This window comes from Electrophorus electricus, chromosome 11 (assembly GCF_041902795.1).
Source record: "Electrophorus electricus isolate QZ-2024a chromosome 11, ASM4190279v1, whole genome shotgun sequence".
Taxonomy (NCBI): Eukaryota; Metazoa; Chordata; class Actinopteri; order Gymnotiformes; family Gymnotidae; genus Electrophorus; species Electrophorus electricus.
The window spans coordinates 25,143,891-25,160,048 of NC_137507.1; the positions used below are offsets into that span (position 1 = coordinate 25,143,891).

At 36.5% G+C, this 16,158-nt stretch overlaps 1 protein-coding gene across 2 annotated transcripts; it reads left to right on the plus strand.

The window, feature by feature from the left end:
• The first annotated feature begins 4,045 nt into the window (after nt 1-4,045).
• LOC145659727 (CD48 antigen-like) lies at nt 4,046-12,317 on the plus strand. Of its 2 annotated transcripts, XM_081722786.1 has the most exons (7): nt 4,046-4,631; nt 8,073-8,369; nt 8,646-8,912; nt 9,025-9,132; nt 10,096-10,142; nt 11,551-11,610; nt 11,811-12,317. In XM_081722786.1, the coding sequence occupies exons 1-7, from the start codon at nt 4,577-4,579 to the stop codon at nt 11,895-11,897; spliced, it is 921 nt and encodes a 306-aa protein (XP_081578912.1). In that variant the 5' UTR covers nt 4,046-4,576; the 3' UTR covers nt 11,898-12,317. The 2 variants fall into 2 exon arrangements, with proteins under 2 accessions (XP_081578912.1, XP_081578911.1); XM_081722785.1 differs by lacking the exons at nt 11,551-11,610; nt 11,811-12,317 and having other exon boundaries at nt 10,096-10,542.
• Nucleotides 12,318-16,158: the final 3,841 nt, after the last annotated feature.

A 16,158-nucleotide genomic window follows, 5' to 3' on the forward strand; every position in this document is an offset into this window, starting at 1 on the left:
TTGTTGTCAAGACATGTCTTGAAGCAGGTTATTTGAGCGTTTGTGCAATTATGTACATTAGCAGCACTTAAAGGTCATAAGAAAAAAACTGCAGCACCAACGGACATGAATTGTCCTGTTGGTTGTGTAATACTTGTGCAACATTACAACCCTGTCTAAAAGACTCAGTACTCAGTACATCTTTACTCAGTACATCACTGTTGCGACCTCACCCCTGTAAAAATCTGAAGACGTTTCTAGGTGTCACGGTTTGTCCCTCCTAGCTTTCATGTTCCATGGTTTCCCTGTCTTATTTTGTTTTGCTTCCATTCTGTACTTTGATTTTCTCCACCCCTCATTTGGTTTTCCACACCTGTTCCTCATTTCTAGTCTTGTTAACGTAGTGTATGTAAAATCCTGTCTTGTGCCCTGTATCTTGGCTGTTCATTACATGTATGTTTGGATGTTTTTAAAAGCCAATATCCATCTGTATGCATGTATGTATGTATGTAGGTTCTTTGGATGTTTTTGGAAGCCCGTATCTGTATGTAAGTTTGTACTCTGTGCCTTTGTGTTTCATTCTAGTTGCTGTTTGTGTTTTAGTTGTTAGTGTACCCTAGCCATTGTTCTTATCATGTATCCCCGTACTCTCTGTATTGGTTCAATGACCCTGGACTACTCCAACGACTACGACTCTAGATTTGCCCCTGATAAATCTCGCTCTTCTCTGCACATGCGTCCACCTCCTTACTGCTCACCGTTACACTAGGTGAGTAACTGCAGTGTACTGTGGTAAGAGATGTAGAGATATTCAAAATTGTAGTAAAGTACGGTTTCCAGAGAAACGTTTTAGACAGAGGTCCTTCATCAGCTGTGCAAGTAAAGTGCTCTCGCTTTCGTATAGAGTTGTGGCCAAAAGTTGACACTGGCACATATTTTGTTTTCACTGTCTGCAATTTTCATTAACTCTAGATTGTGAAGAGTGATCAGATGAATTGCAATTAATTGTAAAGGTTCCATTTGAGCTCATTTAATACAAGGGAAAAAAAAGTCAAAACAACAACAACAAAATTTTTTTTTTTATTTTGAGGGGTTTATGAGTCACCAGGGTCTTGTCAAATAAAGTGACAGTGGTAGCTTGGTGGTTAAGGTACTTGACTTGTAATTAGAAGGTTCCTGGTTCAAGCCCCATGACTTCAAAGTTGGGTCCCTGAGCAAGGCCCTTAAGTTGTCCTCAGTCATAGTTGTAAGTTGCTTTGAATAAAAGTGTCAGCTAAGTTCTCTAAATGTGTTTTCCACTAGTAATATGATAAGTGCATTAAGTAGTCCCACAACAATGTTTGTATGATACCAAATATAAACATTTTAATGTCCAGCAAAGTTTTATATTTATATATTTAACTCTATATAACACTAAACATTGTGTGTAATTTACAGCTATTTATGTAGCAACAGTATGGATGTTCATTATAACTCTCAGCAAGTGTCAGAAACTCTGCTTGAGTTGTATTCTCTAGTAGTTGTGATACTTGCTCTGTACCACCTGTATTCTGTGTCTCCACTTGTGGTGAAATGTTTGATGGTCCATCATCATGGTCAGGGGCAGGTAGTGCAGACTGATGCTTTTAGCTTTATATGGCAGGGAAAATGTGATGTATACAGACATGTCTCAGGCATATGAAATAAACTAACTAATCATTAGCATACAGATAAATGCCAAAGAAATAAATAAAACAATTGAACCAAGAACTTCAACACAAACCAAATGTTAACAGGAAGCACCTAAAGGAAAAAGCCTTAGGATGGGAAGCCTAAACTCATTTAGAAGCTCATTTCTAAAGAGAAAGCGTGGATCTACGCTTAACGGCTTTATACTCAATACTTGATCTAAAAGGAGTAATGCTCAGGGGCCCCAACAGTGGCAATTTGGCCATGAACTGGCAATTATTCAATTACAAGTCAATCACCTTAACCACTGAGCTACCACTGCCCTCAGCTTGACCTTCTTTCCATGTCAAAGGTATGGATTTTTAGCTGCAATTCTTCTATGAAGACCACTTCTGGCCAGACTTCTTCAAACAGTAGATGGGTGTACCTTGGTTCCCATTGGTTTCTGCCAGTTCTGAGCTAATTCAAAGCAAATGTCACCAGTTTGTGCTCTAAGAGACTCCCGTTTTAATGCCTTTATGTATTGAGCAGCGTCGTATGGTCTTGCTATCTGTGGGGTTTTTTTTGTGTAAATGACTAATGTAATTGCATTAACCCCTGTTTTTGGTCTTGTTCAAAATGAAGGCTGTGCTCCAAAGGAAGTGCTGTCAACAGTTGAGAACCAAACAAGACTTGTGAAATTGTGGTTTTCATAGATTCAGCAACACTTCTACCAAGTCTGCAGTATTGCAGAAGTGATGGGTTTTTTTGTAAATGTATTCCTAATACTCTACAGAAAGTAGAGTATTCATTTGAAAATGCAAAGTGGAGGAATGTGGGTTTTCATATGCAATTTTAGTTTACATATTATTGCTCTTTAATGCTCAATTCACTGTGAACTATTTTGTGTTCACTAAATCAACAGTAGTCCATACATTCCCATAAATGAAGTACATTGCTGAACCTTAATGTTTAATTTTGTATTTAATAGAGTGATGAAATAATTGAACTCTAAAAGAAAACTCCCTGCCCCCTTATTCGCTGCCCATGCATTCAAAAATAGAAGTGTTCATAGCTTATTTTTGTAAGTTAACAAAATTCAAAGTTGAATGAAAAGAAGATAAATCCAAATCAATATTTGGTGTGTCCCAACTTTGCCTTCAAAACAACATTAGTTCTTCTAGGTACACTTGCACACAGTTTTTGAAGGAACTTGGCAGGGAGGTTGTTCCAAACAGAACTAGGGTAGATCATCACTTCCAGGACTCCTTGTTGTTCTTTACACTAAAGATAGTTCTTAATGACATTGGCTGTATGTTTGGGAACATTGCGCTGCTGCAGCCAAGTTTGACACCTCCCTGATGGTATTGCATAAGGGATAATCATCTGTCTGTGTTTCTCAGCATTGAAGACACCATTAATATTGACCAAATCCCCAATTCCATTTGCTGAAAGGCAACCCCAAATTTGCAAGGAACCTCCACCATGCTTCACTGTTGCCTGCAGATGCTCATTATTGTACTGCTCTCCAGCCCATCAGCAAAAAAGCTGACATCTGTTATAGCATTTAGCTGACACTTCTATCCAAAGCAGCTTACAATTATGTTAGAATACAACTTGAGGATTAAGGGTCTTGCTCAGGAGCCCCAACAGTGGCAATTTGGCCAGTTTGGCCAAACTGGCAACTATTCAATTACAAGTCAATCATCTTAACCACTGAGCTACCACTGCCCTCAGCTTGACCTTCTTTCCATGTCAAAGGTGTGGATTTTTAGCTGCAATTCTTCTATGAAGACCACTTCTGGCCAGACTTCTTCAAACAATAGATGGGTGTACCTTGGTTCCCATTGATTTCTGCCAGTTCTGAGCTAATGGCACTGCTGGAGATCTTCTGATTTCAAAGGTAAGTGATATAAGTTTCCTTGGTCAACCACTGCGTCTACGGTCCTCAATGTTGCTCATTTCTTTATGCTTCTTCAAAGAGCTCGTACAGCACATCTTGAAACCCCAATTTGCTTTGAAATCTTTGCCTGGGAGAGACCTTGCTGATGTAACATAACTACATTGTGTCTTGTTGCTGTGCTCAGTCTTGCCATGGTGTATTAACCTGTGTGTAATGTGGAGCGATCACGATGCGGACGCATATGCTGAGATATGTGAGATTATTAAGGGCAAATCCACAGTCAGAGTCGTTAGTCAATGAGCCAAAACAGAGAATCCAGAAATACATAGCAAACAAAAAAAAGGCTACAATGCCTCGATCATCATCCCCAGATTTGGATTATTACCACCTATTTTCAATTCTACTCAGTGTATTTATGTGCCTTCTAAATGATGCAGTCTATTCAAAGTACTGCCATGGTTCATTGCCTTGCAAATTGAGCATTTGTTCTGATGCCTGTTACTTATAGTGTTTTGGCCCTGTCCTCTCTTCACTACAGTTTTTGGATCTGTACATTGTACTTCTCCTGGTGTTCTTGCTTTGCTGGTTTTGATACCTGCCTGTGTTCTGACTACATTTTGGATTGGAAAGCCAAAGTCTTATCGCATCTGCAAACGCCTGCCTGTTTCTGACTTGTTACATGAACAAGGTCAGTTTGTATCAAAATTGGACTCATATATGCAGGCAGATCCATAGCTGAAATAGTGTTTCTGGAAAACAAAGTATTAAAGATCATCACCACCATCTAACATAAAATGTCATTGTACTCTCAAATTTCATCTGTACTGTACATTCATGATATTTTCATCATGCTTGTAAAGACTTAAACATGACATTAAATTTGGTATTTCATTATTTTTACTGTGCATTACATTACATGAATCTTGAAATGTAAACATTTTAAATATGGAAATGAGGCACTTTGGGGAGGCACCCCATTGTTATTCAGAGCCAAACTGACAGAAGTTTATAAACCTCAAGAAAGGAAATTTGCTCACACACAGTGCAATGGCGATTGTAGCAAAGCTGATTTTCATTCTCTGCAGTTTGGCCTCAATAACAGGTAGAGTCCTTTAAACGACATCTGTCTATGTATACGTCTTATGATATAAATAGTGATGTGTGACTAGCTGAGCTTCTGTCCTTATATTAAGAATAGGATAAACCACTGTGTCATACAGAATTACAGGTCATGTTAAGAGTATGCAATGCCATCCTGCTGAATAGATCTTTCCACATAATTGATAAACTGTTTGATATGAAATGATTACTGAACTTGACTTTGTATCAAAATGGTTCAATGCGTCCTACCATACTATGACTGTAGTACAACCATGTATGTACATCAGGAACATGCCTGTCACATATCTATATATTATGTGTACATATGATTTGATATGCTTTTCATGTTTTATATTTTAACAGAATAGTTGTATTCCTAAATGAGTCATCTTTTGCCTTAAGGAATGACTTAGTAAAACAAATAAAGTTTGGGGTGACTGAAATTTTGTGTAAATTGGATTGTCAATCTGTTCCTTTAAAGCGTCTTCATAAACAAAGGGCATTTTGTCAGTTATTTCTTGCAGAAAATAATCTAAAGTGTATTCCAGAATTCCAAAGTATGCAGGACAAATGTGAGTAAGGGTTGTTTGTTTTTACTTCTGTCCCAAATATGTTTTCTAATACTGAGATCAAGAGACTGGTGTAATGAAGGCACACACACACACAAGGGAGAGTATCCAATGCAAGAGGTTTTATCTAGTATTCGGGGGCAGGTAGGACTCATAGGTCAGGCAGTAGATGAGGTCTGTAGCACAGGCAGGATTCAGAAACCAGGCAGACAAACACATACATGGGAGCCTCGGTATGCAACATGAGAATGGCAATACTTCGCAAAGAGTGTGTGAGGGAGGAGGGCTTAAACAGGAAGGTAGTAAGAGAGAAAATAATCATCAGGTGTGTAACTAGTACTCTGGCGAACCAGATCGGAGATGCCGGTGGGAAGAGGTAGGAATGGCAGTGCTGGAATGAACATGGTTCCTGGTAAGGCCAAGTCAAAAGTTTGGCTTTTAGCCTTTACCTTGATCAATAACAGATTATAGGTTATGCGGTCACCTAGGTACTTTTATAGCAGTAGCTGTTCTTGCAATTTAGGGTAATTGCTTGTTTCACAGACTTGTGATCTGAAATCATTTGTCCAGTACTCATAAGTGCCATTTTGGTAAAATTATTCAGTATTTATTGATGTTTGTCTCTGGTGCTAGAATGCTTGCACTAAACACACAATATATAGCTAATTAAATATAGAATAAGAGACAGGTTTAAACCATAGATAAATGGCAAACCTGTTTTCAAGTTATACCATAAACATTTGACTGGCATTTTGTCATTATGGGGATGTTTGCTAAAATGGAATTATAATCTAATCACATGATGAAATTACTCAGTAGTGCCATAAAATGGTCTTATTTTGATACTTTTCTTAAATTTTTGCATTATAAAATATGATTCTGCTGGAAAATAAATGAAAATTCATCTGACACATTTTTTCACCAGGACTCATTAACTGAGGAATACCTTGTACTATTACATGATAGCTATCAATATAGTAGAGTGAAGGTTAACAAATATTTCCTTCGAGAGCTAAGGCAATAGCATACTCTATATTTAAACTAGCAAGCTCTCAATGGTATAGCAAAAACTGCACTACCTGGGAGACCTATGAGCTCAGATTTTAAACTATACTATAAGGAAAAGCATAACAGTGTTTCATATACATATACTAATAAATATAAATAAATATAAATTATTTTCAAACTGTATAAATTGATATAGTTCCTAAAATGCTTAGTATGATTTTAGCAATTTTTTTGTTTTTTTAGTTTGTTTGTTTTTTTAAATAAAACTCATGGACAGTATTGACATCTATTGCAGTGACAGAGAATGGAAACCTTTTGCTTTGAGGTGATGTGGGTCTACATTTATTTTTACTCTACCGGAACCTAGCAGTCTGCAAAAAAAAAACAAAAAAAAAAAAAAAAAAAAAAAACACTGCTTGAAAAGATGATTCATGTGAAAGTGCAACTAAAAATGCCTGTGCATGTTCCATACTGACTGCAACCACAAACAGCCAAAGCACAGCGCCAAAAATCCACATCTTCCTTCCACAGTATTGTATCTCACATCCACAAAAACCTAATTGCAAGAAAATTTGTTCTACCTCAATTAACTGCTAAGTGCACCTCCAGTTTTAAACACATTTTTGAATGATTTGTTCTTGTATGTGAATGATGTGTACTTGTATTTTATTTGGGGGGTTTATAATATGTATTTGGATGATGGAGATTCATTTTCAGTCATGTGCTTCATTTCCTGATTCACCATGGTCTTGTCCAGTAAAATGAACAATTTTGAGTATATACATGAAATTAATCAGGAGGTACACAATATTTTCCACTAGGTGTCAGACATCTCCAAGGTGCTCAAAAACCTCTCCAAATGCACACAAAGTCATCAGTGTGCAATACTTTTTTGCTAAACATTACAACCATGTTTAACAACTTACTAAATACAATATTCGCTTCATTATAGCTTCATGGTTAAGGGATAAAAATATTAGCTTCATTGATATTAGGCTAAAAGGTTATGCTGGGGAAAATACTGTTATTCTGTAAATGCTGTAATACTGTAAAGAAATAGTATGCTTTCTCATTTATACTTGCAATTTGTAGCAGGATTATGAATTTTTCCAGCAGTGTATGGAAATATCCAGTGATTTGCGATGCAAAAAAATCATAGCTAGTCCATGCTGGAAGCCGCTGAATTGTCTCTCAGCTTCCAGCTCATAACTACACCCAAACAACTCCACATAAACTTCAGCTAAAATAAGCCTCTTTCTTTCCATGATATCCAAAATTATTAGCAATCAAATTATTCACTAAAAACAATATCCATGCTTTGCCTCTCTCATCACCCTGCGCACTCCGTATGCAGCAGATTGGACTCGTCCATGTTCCCGCTGATGATTGCCGCATTGTAGGCAGCAGTGCAAGAGTTCAGAGTCTTGCAGATGTTGCAGCACCTCAAATTTAAACTCCCTCCCTCAATCATCTTCTGCTCTTTGTTATGTCCATCTAATTCTGTTGCTGTCTAGTGTACCTTTTACAGTTGTTGTTTTATCTTCTGTGTTTAGTATTTCGCTATTTTTATGATGTCTTTTCTGATTTTTTTTTTTTTTCATCTATATATGATTCTTGATTTGATCCGTAAAGCAACCTTGAGCTTGGGAAAAGAGCTATGTAATTAAAAGGTTTCTGTTGTTAAAAACAGAAGGCAAAATAACATTTTGAAATTTTATGAGGGTTACCGAAGATGGAAAAAATTTTTAAAAGCATTTTTTACAAAATGTATATAACAATTCACTTACGTAAATTAAAAAAAAATGTAATTTTTTTTTTACAAGTCTTCAGAACATAAATGGATTATATTTCCTCTTTCTCTACAGTGTCCAATCATGAGTTTAAGGAGGTTGGCAGTTCTGTTCAGCTGCACATAAAAGGCAGTATAAAACCATTCAAAACCCTGAAATGGATGCATGGAAGATATTTTGTATTGACATATGATCAAAAATTGAATAAGGTAGAACCAGGCCGTGCTTATAACGGTAGGGTGAAGCTTGATAAGGACACCTACAGTCTGACGCTGAAAAGCCTACAGAAGAATGACAGTGGAGTCTATATAGCAAGATCAATTGATGAAGAAGGGGAAAACCCTATTGTTCAGTACAAACTCTCTGTATTAGGTAAGTCTTTCAGTATAGTAATCAGTGGAAAAAATGCATTCCTGAATCAACAGTATTTTTGTCAATTAATAATGTATATTTTTCTGCATACGTGTTTTAATGTGCTTACATTTAAAATCATATTTACAAGAGGATGTTGCAATAATGAACAAAATTCAAACCTTAAAATGACAGGACAGCAGTTATATGATCTCTGTAACTGTGTGTTTTGTTGGTGATGAGCTTTCAGTGTATGTGATCCAGCAGTGCAATCATGGTTGTGTGTGTCTTCCCCAGATCCAGTGGAGAGTCCAATCCTTACTCCTGTCCCTCACCAGTTAAGCAGTGACCCCTGCAATGTGACTCTCACTTGTAGTGGTCACAACCTCACAATCCACTCTAACTGCTCTAATGATGTCTGTGAGGAGAACAAAATAGAATCACCAGGAGGCATCATCCTATCCATGTATGTCAGTGGAAGCACTATAATCTGTAACCACAGCAACCCAGTCAGCTGGAAAAAAAGTACAATTAAAGAGATTAAAGAAATCTGTTTTTCTATAGGTACAGATAAATGTCTACAAACCCAAACACACACAGACATGCATCCAATTCTTTAATCTTATTGTACTCATACATTTTTCCACTCCAACATACACATTTTGTTCTCTATTAGGACCTACCAACCAACTGCTCTATATTGTAATAGCACTGAGCTGTGTGGCACTTATCCTCCTTCTGACTGTTATTGGTTGTGTCATACAACTTAGAAGGAAGAAAACAGGTATCACCTTCAGTTTTTTCCAATACACAATCTCATGGAGAAACACATTCTGTATAATGAAGCAAATAATGCAAGATTGATTGCTTGAAGAGATGATTTGGTTAAATAATATTAGACACAGACTTTTAAACACCATTTCTGTATTTACAGGAGTGTATTTACAAGAGTAAATTTCAAATACTGACTAATTTACTAATAAATAATGTTTATTATATTGAGAAATCACATTTAGTATTATAAGTCTCTTAAAATAGTGAAATTTGTTTCTCTACAAAAAGAATTTCAGAATATTTGGTTGATTAGAATTGTAATAGAATAGAATTTTAACAATTGTATTTATGAAATAGTACAAATAAACTACAATTATGATGTAAAAAAAAAAGTAATCATGCAACTTGTAATTGATATGCATAATTGTATTAAGTGTTCTGTTAAGGGTTGAAAGATGATTTTGAGCTGGTTTTAAAACTGGTAATAGAAGCTATATAATAAATATTACAGAGTAATGAGTTCTAAACATTTGTACCATCCAAGTAAAAGGCTGTTTCCCACATTTCTTGAGTCTGTGGAGTAAGCAAGCACTTTGTAATAATGATCATAAAGCTCAATCCAAACTTGCATTCAGCAATGTATAAACCTGCAAGTTGTCTATTTGCACTAAGTACACTAAGTGCAAATAGCATCAAACACAGCTTGGCTTAAAAAATATCTTTTCAAGCAGAGCTTTCACAGGACCCATAGGGTGATACCAATAATGTACATGTTAACTTGTCTTTATGGCCAGCATCTCAACAAATTGCCCTTCCCTTTAAAATGTCTGTTGATGTTATTATAGTAATGGTATCTGATGCTTAGTGTGGCTGTAAATTATTTGAACAGAATAGCATTTAAAATCAAGGATTGTGTTCTACAGCTCATCTTGCCTGGTTGAATGACGTGTTCATTTTCCATTTGATATTCTAGATGGCATAGGTTCCCCACTGTGTGACACTGTGTATGCAGAGGTTGAGGTAATATTTAAACTTGCAGTATTATTCCTGAAGTACTTAAAGCCAATAAATACTGTCTACTACTGCAATGTAAACTTTACATCATTTTTTAAAGAAAGCATTTATCACTTTTGTGGAAGGCTTCATGAAACCCACAACATGGTCTATGATAGTCTGACTAAATCATGTCTGCAGTATGAAAATGAAAGACCAAGGAATAGCATGTGGTTGGAGATATCTTCAAGTTTTTACAGTGTTGTAGGAGTGCAGCTTTCACACAGTGAAGGATCTACTCACGCTATGCCAAATCCTCTGTATCATGCGAGAAATGTGAGCATATGGCTTTTTATTAGTGCAAAATAGTACACAGACAAGCACATTTTATATTCTGAAATGATTACTGGGCCATTTTGAATCATGTTTGCAGGCTAATTAGTCAAGTCTTTTAGCACAAACCTTAAAAAGTTACAACCTGAAATTTGATGTTCATACAGGCAATCAGAATAATCTGTTCAGCAAAGATAAGAGGAAAGAGATCATTATATATAGGCATGGATTGTAAGGGTTGGTGCCAGGCCAAGGCCCCTTCCGGCCACCAGAGGGAGGCCTCGAGTCAGGCACACCACTAATCAGGCTTAACACCCAACAGCTGAGCTAGACCTTATATAAGTCCAGTGAGCCAGTCATTTAGTGCTGGGTCTTTGCCAAAGTTTTAAACCAAGTGCTTAGCAGGTAACTTCAGGTATTGAGGTTTGTGTGCCACATCTCACTTCTTGTCTGCGAGGGTGTTTGTGTTTTTACATGTCCCCTTCCCTCTTGAGTCTGTCTCTCTCCCGAGGCTTCCCTTAGCCAATCAAGTTCTTCCTCATTTTCTGGTTTGGTTTGGGAAGTTTTAGTTTGGTTTTCCCCAGTGCATCAGGGTTGCCATTTCTTCCCGTGGTGTCCTTTGTTCTCCCCTTTTCCACACTCGGCATGGTGTTTAGTTTCTTCCTTTTGTTTTACCTGATCCAAGATCTAACTGTTCTGCACACGGGCCCATCATTGTTAGAACGTGGTTGCTCACCTAGTAGGCTGCTGGTGTCATCATCTAGCTGACCTGGGTTTGAGCCCACCTTACATGGATAATAGTAAACACATGAGATCAATAGCCTGGTGAGAATGAGCAAATTAATGATCAGTTATTGGTTGAATGTTGTTCCTTACTGTGTGAATGTCTTTCCAGCCCAATGCATTTGCTGTAGCCCAATTGTATAACTGCAGCATCAGTGGTGATTAAAATGGTATGCTTTGTGCAGAATATTGTACATCTGGCATGTCATAAACTATATGGTTCATAATAATAATAATAATAATAATAATAATAATATTACAGTGTAATAGTAGTAATTTATATTATTTTGTTCCTACCACTTTTATTGAATATATTTAGCAACAAGAAACTCATGTGGACAAAAGACTGCCCAGCACTTATTACACATTTGCAGATACGGTATGAAATTTCTGATGCAAAATTTCTTTAAAAGAAACATTATATTCATATAAAATTTGTTCCATGTTAATTATATTAATTTTGCTTTGTTTCCTGAAAGGAATTGTCAAAGCTCCATTTTTATCACTTATCACATTAGCTCAGAGAATCTGATATTCTGAATGTTAATAATGCTTTTATGTTTCTTTATGATTACCTAGAGATCTGACAACTTCCCATCAACCATCTACAGTACTGTGGATCATTCTAAGCCTGGAACCATTTATGGGGTAGTGAAAGGTCAATAAAGCTGCAGAGGGAGCCCCATCACTTATGAGAAACTAAAACTTTTACATTGTCACAAACTGCAATCAAGCAGCCTAAACATCCCATGCTCCTTCAAGACATTTGCGTAAAGCTTTACAGTGATTGTGTTATGTATAGTTCTTTTCACCTTGATCGTGGAGTACTGGGGATAAACATAGCTGTTACTTTGGGACACAAAATTGCTTTTTCTTTTTTTCTTTTTTTTTCTAATTATGGTCCATGTCTAGGCCAGAGTATTGTCTTTTTCATTGTGTGTGTGTAATATAATTTCATGCAGAAATGGATTTCTTAATTTATTTTTTTATTTAATATATTTGTCTCTATTATAGAATTTCAGCCAGGATTCAAACATTTGACATATACAAAACATGGATTTCTGTATATTAAATTCTTAAAGTAAATTATTGGAGTTTTGTATATTCATTTAGTATATAGCCATTTTTAAAATGATTTGTAGAGTAAATTCTCTGTAATCTAGATTTTCACATTTTAAAGGCTTGGTTTTACTTAATCAAGTCACATTCACCAATGGTCAGGGATGAATGCTGTGTTTTGGTATTTTTATTATTTAATCTTGGATTGCCACTATTTTGCTTTTATAACAGTTTTAAAAAAGATGGCATTTTACAAGTAAGGTTAACTAAATTATTCTCACCTCTACATGTAGTGATTTGCCAAGCTATTGCTGCATAATAAACCAAGGGTTAGATGGAGAATTGAAAGTGAAATATTGGTTTAGTGTAAAGGAATGTTAGTTTTGTTTGGGTTTTTTTTACACCTTCATAAAATATAAACATGAATATCTATATCTAATGCAAGCATCTTTCCTGCTACATGGTCTTCTGTTGACTCACTGACACTTGGTACTGTATTTCTTGTATCTTTACCAAGGGTATAGTCAGATGCTTTCATTGTTATTTAATCCCAATTGGCATTTGCATGTGGGATTCACATATCCACATTTTCAATATATGGGTGCAAGCGACAGCATTGCATAAGGCCTACACTAACCAAACTATGAGGGTATATGGACATTACATGTTTTTCATTTTGAAACCAAACTGCAATAAGTAGATGGACAGGTTAGATGCTTTCTGAATTCTTCTTAAAAATGCACTCAGGAATGGATTATTGACTGGGCCAGTGCCCATAGACCTCCAACTGCCATGGGCCTCTGGAAGCCTAAGCCCACTGTCTGAGGGGGGCCTAAGAATTAGATCCCTAGTATATGCACAGCATATGCCCCTGTACCAGTCCACCAGCAAGTAAGTTAAATGTTCAAAAGTTATCCTTTTGCAGATATAAAATGAATAGCAAGCCTCCTCCTCAAATAACACACACACACATTTTGCCCAGAAAACACTGAATAAATACAGATATGCAGGAATCTATAGGCTTGCTGTATATTGGTATTTTTCTAATTAAAATAGCCAGTGCAATCACAATGTGACCAAACACATTAAGCAAGACCATGGAAGTTTTGTTTGCCTTTTTGTTTGTTTGCTTGTTTTTTATTGTTTAAAGTGCATCAGAAGAAAAAAATAGAAACATGGAGAAAGAGGAACTGTTACGACCTTGTCTGGGCAATAAGGCTGTAACAAGAGCCGTGGGGTAAAACGGCTAACAAATGTTTGTAAGAACAAAGAACCCAGGGAAATACCACGGTAGTCAAATATTGCTGGTGTCTTCAGCAGTGACCCAGGCCAAAGTAACAAACAAAACCCACAATAAAATAAAAACACACTGAATAGGTTTTCACAGAGAAAAAGAATAAACACACAGGACTACACTAATTCCCCAACAAAAAATAGTAACAAAGCCCCAAACCCACAACAAATAGCAGCTACTCCCTACCATCAATACACAAAACCAAAACAACACTGTATAAAGCTGTACAACAGCAGCAAGAGATACTAGGGAAAAGCAAGCTCAGTATCAAGGCAGGAAGCAAATTAATGAAGATAACAAAAAAAGTCAAAATAAGTCTCCACTAATAACACATACAAACAGATCTTCAACTCTCTAGTGGCGGAGAAGAAATCTCTCACTGGACCTTTAACAGGGTCAAAAACACACTACACACTCCTATGGACACAGTACATGACAGGAACACAGTCATTTCTGTCCTTAGCACAACACAGGCACTGTGGCAGCTTAGTCTTGTGATGTCTGATGACATCACTTCCTTCATTTTTCTCTCGCTGTCTCTCTCCCTCCCTCCCCTGCGGGGCCATTAATGGATATACATGACTAGGTAATTTTACATGTACAAAATGGCTGTGCTCATGTGGTTCAAGATCTCCCTTTCCTCCTCTGGCACTACTATGAGTGACCAAAACAGAGTGTAGACTTGGTTGTCTGTGCATGGCCGTTGTGAAACTTTGCTATGTTACATGTCTTTCTGTGTTACATTAGTAGCTTGTTGTTTGTGAACTAGAAGATTAATCCTGTATTTCTAAACATCAGTTCTAGACTTAGGAGACTATGCACAAAGCTCTAGGGGATAAGTGCCCATTTGAATTGCTGTATCTATTTTTATGGTTTGAGTTAGGGAACTTATGATGTTTATAACTTCTTTCTCAGTTGTGTAGGTGTTTGGGGGGAGAAATGTTTGTTTTATGTTTAGCTGTGATCATTCCAGCAGCCTTTCTTTTCCAATATAAAATAAAAAAATCATTTTACCTTTTATTTATATCTGACTAGAATTCCGGTGTCTTGCATTTAACTTGGCTGGGCTTGAGGAATTTGGGGGAAATGTTTACACTCATATTCTTTCTATTAGTCTTCATTTATATCAGTCTTTGTTATGATGCTAAAATTTAAGGCTGGAGGGAAAAGTGACATGTCCAATCTGAGTGCTTCAGGCACTGGTTTTCTGAACTTATAATGTCGGGTTTTCAGCAGTTTCCTGTTGTAATTCAGGAAATAACATTTCTAGGAGGTGTTTTGTCAGCTGAGAGTTGAGAGCTGTAAGCAGACATAATGCTACTTTACCCACATTCCAAACAGAACACATGGTTCATCAGTTAGCTTTACAACAAAAAAGGTCACTGATGTGTTAATCTGACAAGAACTACTGCATCTTTTACCAGCCTGAAGCATCATCAGAAACAGATGAACAGACAGCCAGGTCCAGTCACCAGCAGTCCAACACTAACGCCACCTCTTGAAAGTCGAACTGTCACTTAGAAAAGCAGATATCTCTTCACTATCCTTTTTCTCCTCAAAGACATTGAGCTGCCTCATATGGTTCCATATTATATCTAATAGTTTTGTGAATTAATTAAGTTGTGATTGGGTTTGTCTGTATTTCTCACTCATAATGACCTCATCACTATACTAGTGCAATAGAGAATATAGAGTGCAGTAGAGAAGTCGGGGCTTTTACTCAAGTGTGATAAAGGGCTTTGTAAGCCATCATAGTCCTCCCACTGTTGCAGGAAGGAAGTATGTGGGTTTTGGGTACCATTATTTCAAGACATGTACCAACAGAGTCTGAAGGTCACTCCATTTGAAAACATGCACAAGAAAATCTTTGTTTCTTGACATTTAAAAATATTACAGACAGTAAAAAAAAAAAAAACTATTTGCATAAGCTCAAAGATTCCCTAGAGCATTGTAGCAAAAGTATATTATTCAACAGTGACATGAGCTTCACACTTAACAAAACTATAAATGATTCAAAGAGAAGGACAGGTGAACTAAGATCATACAAGCCCAAAGTAAAAGAAATCCCATCATTACATTAATTGTACATTCCTTTTATTTCCGCCACATGCAATCTTACTCATATGGATAATATGCGTAATATGGCTACATAAAAAGAAGGTAGAGGAGTACAAAACAGGAAGACAGAAAGACAATATCACCCTCGTGCATGTTCTAATGTTCTAATAAAACTGTGGGGTAAAAAAAAAACTATCACAACATTGTATGTAGAGAGAGAGAGAAAGAGAGAAAATTGAAATTGAAAATTGAAATAATGTTTGCTATGGCTTCCTCCCTATGATGCAGGATCTGTAAAATGGTCTCATATAGTCTCAATTTGAACAGCACATGCTCTACCACATACTGGTGTGGTAGAGGTTCTGTGAGAAGCAGAATGTTGGCTTTAAATGTTTTAGACCTTCTCTGGAGTGAACAGATACTACTGACTTGAAACTAGCATGATCTCTGGGTTTTGTTATTTGTTGTACTTCACTAAAATTATTTCTAGGAAATAATTTATTAAATGTACATAAT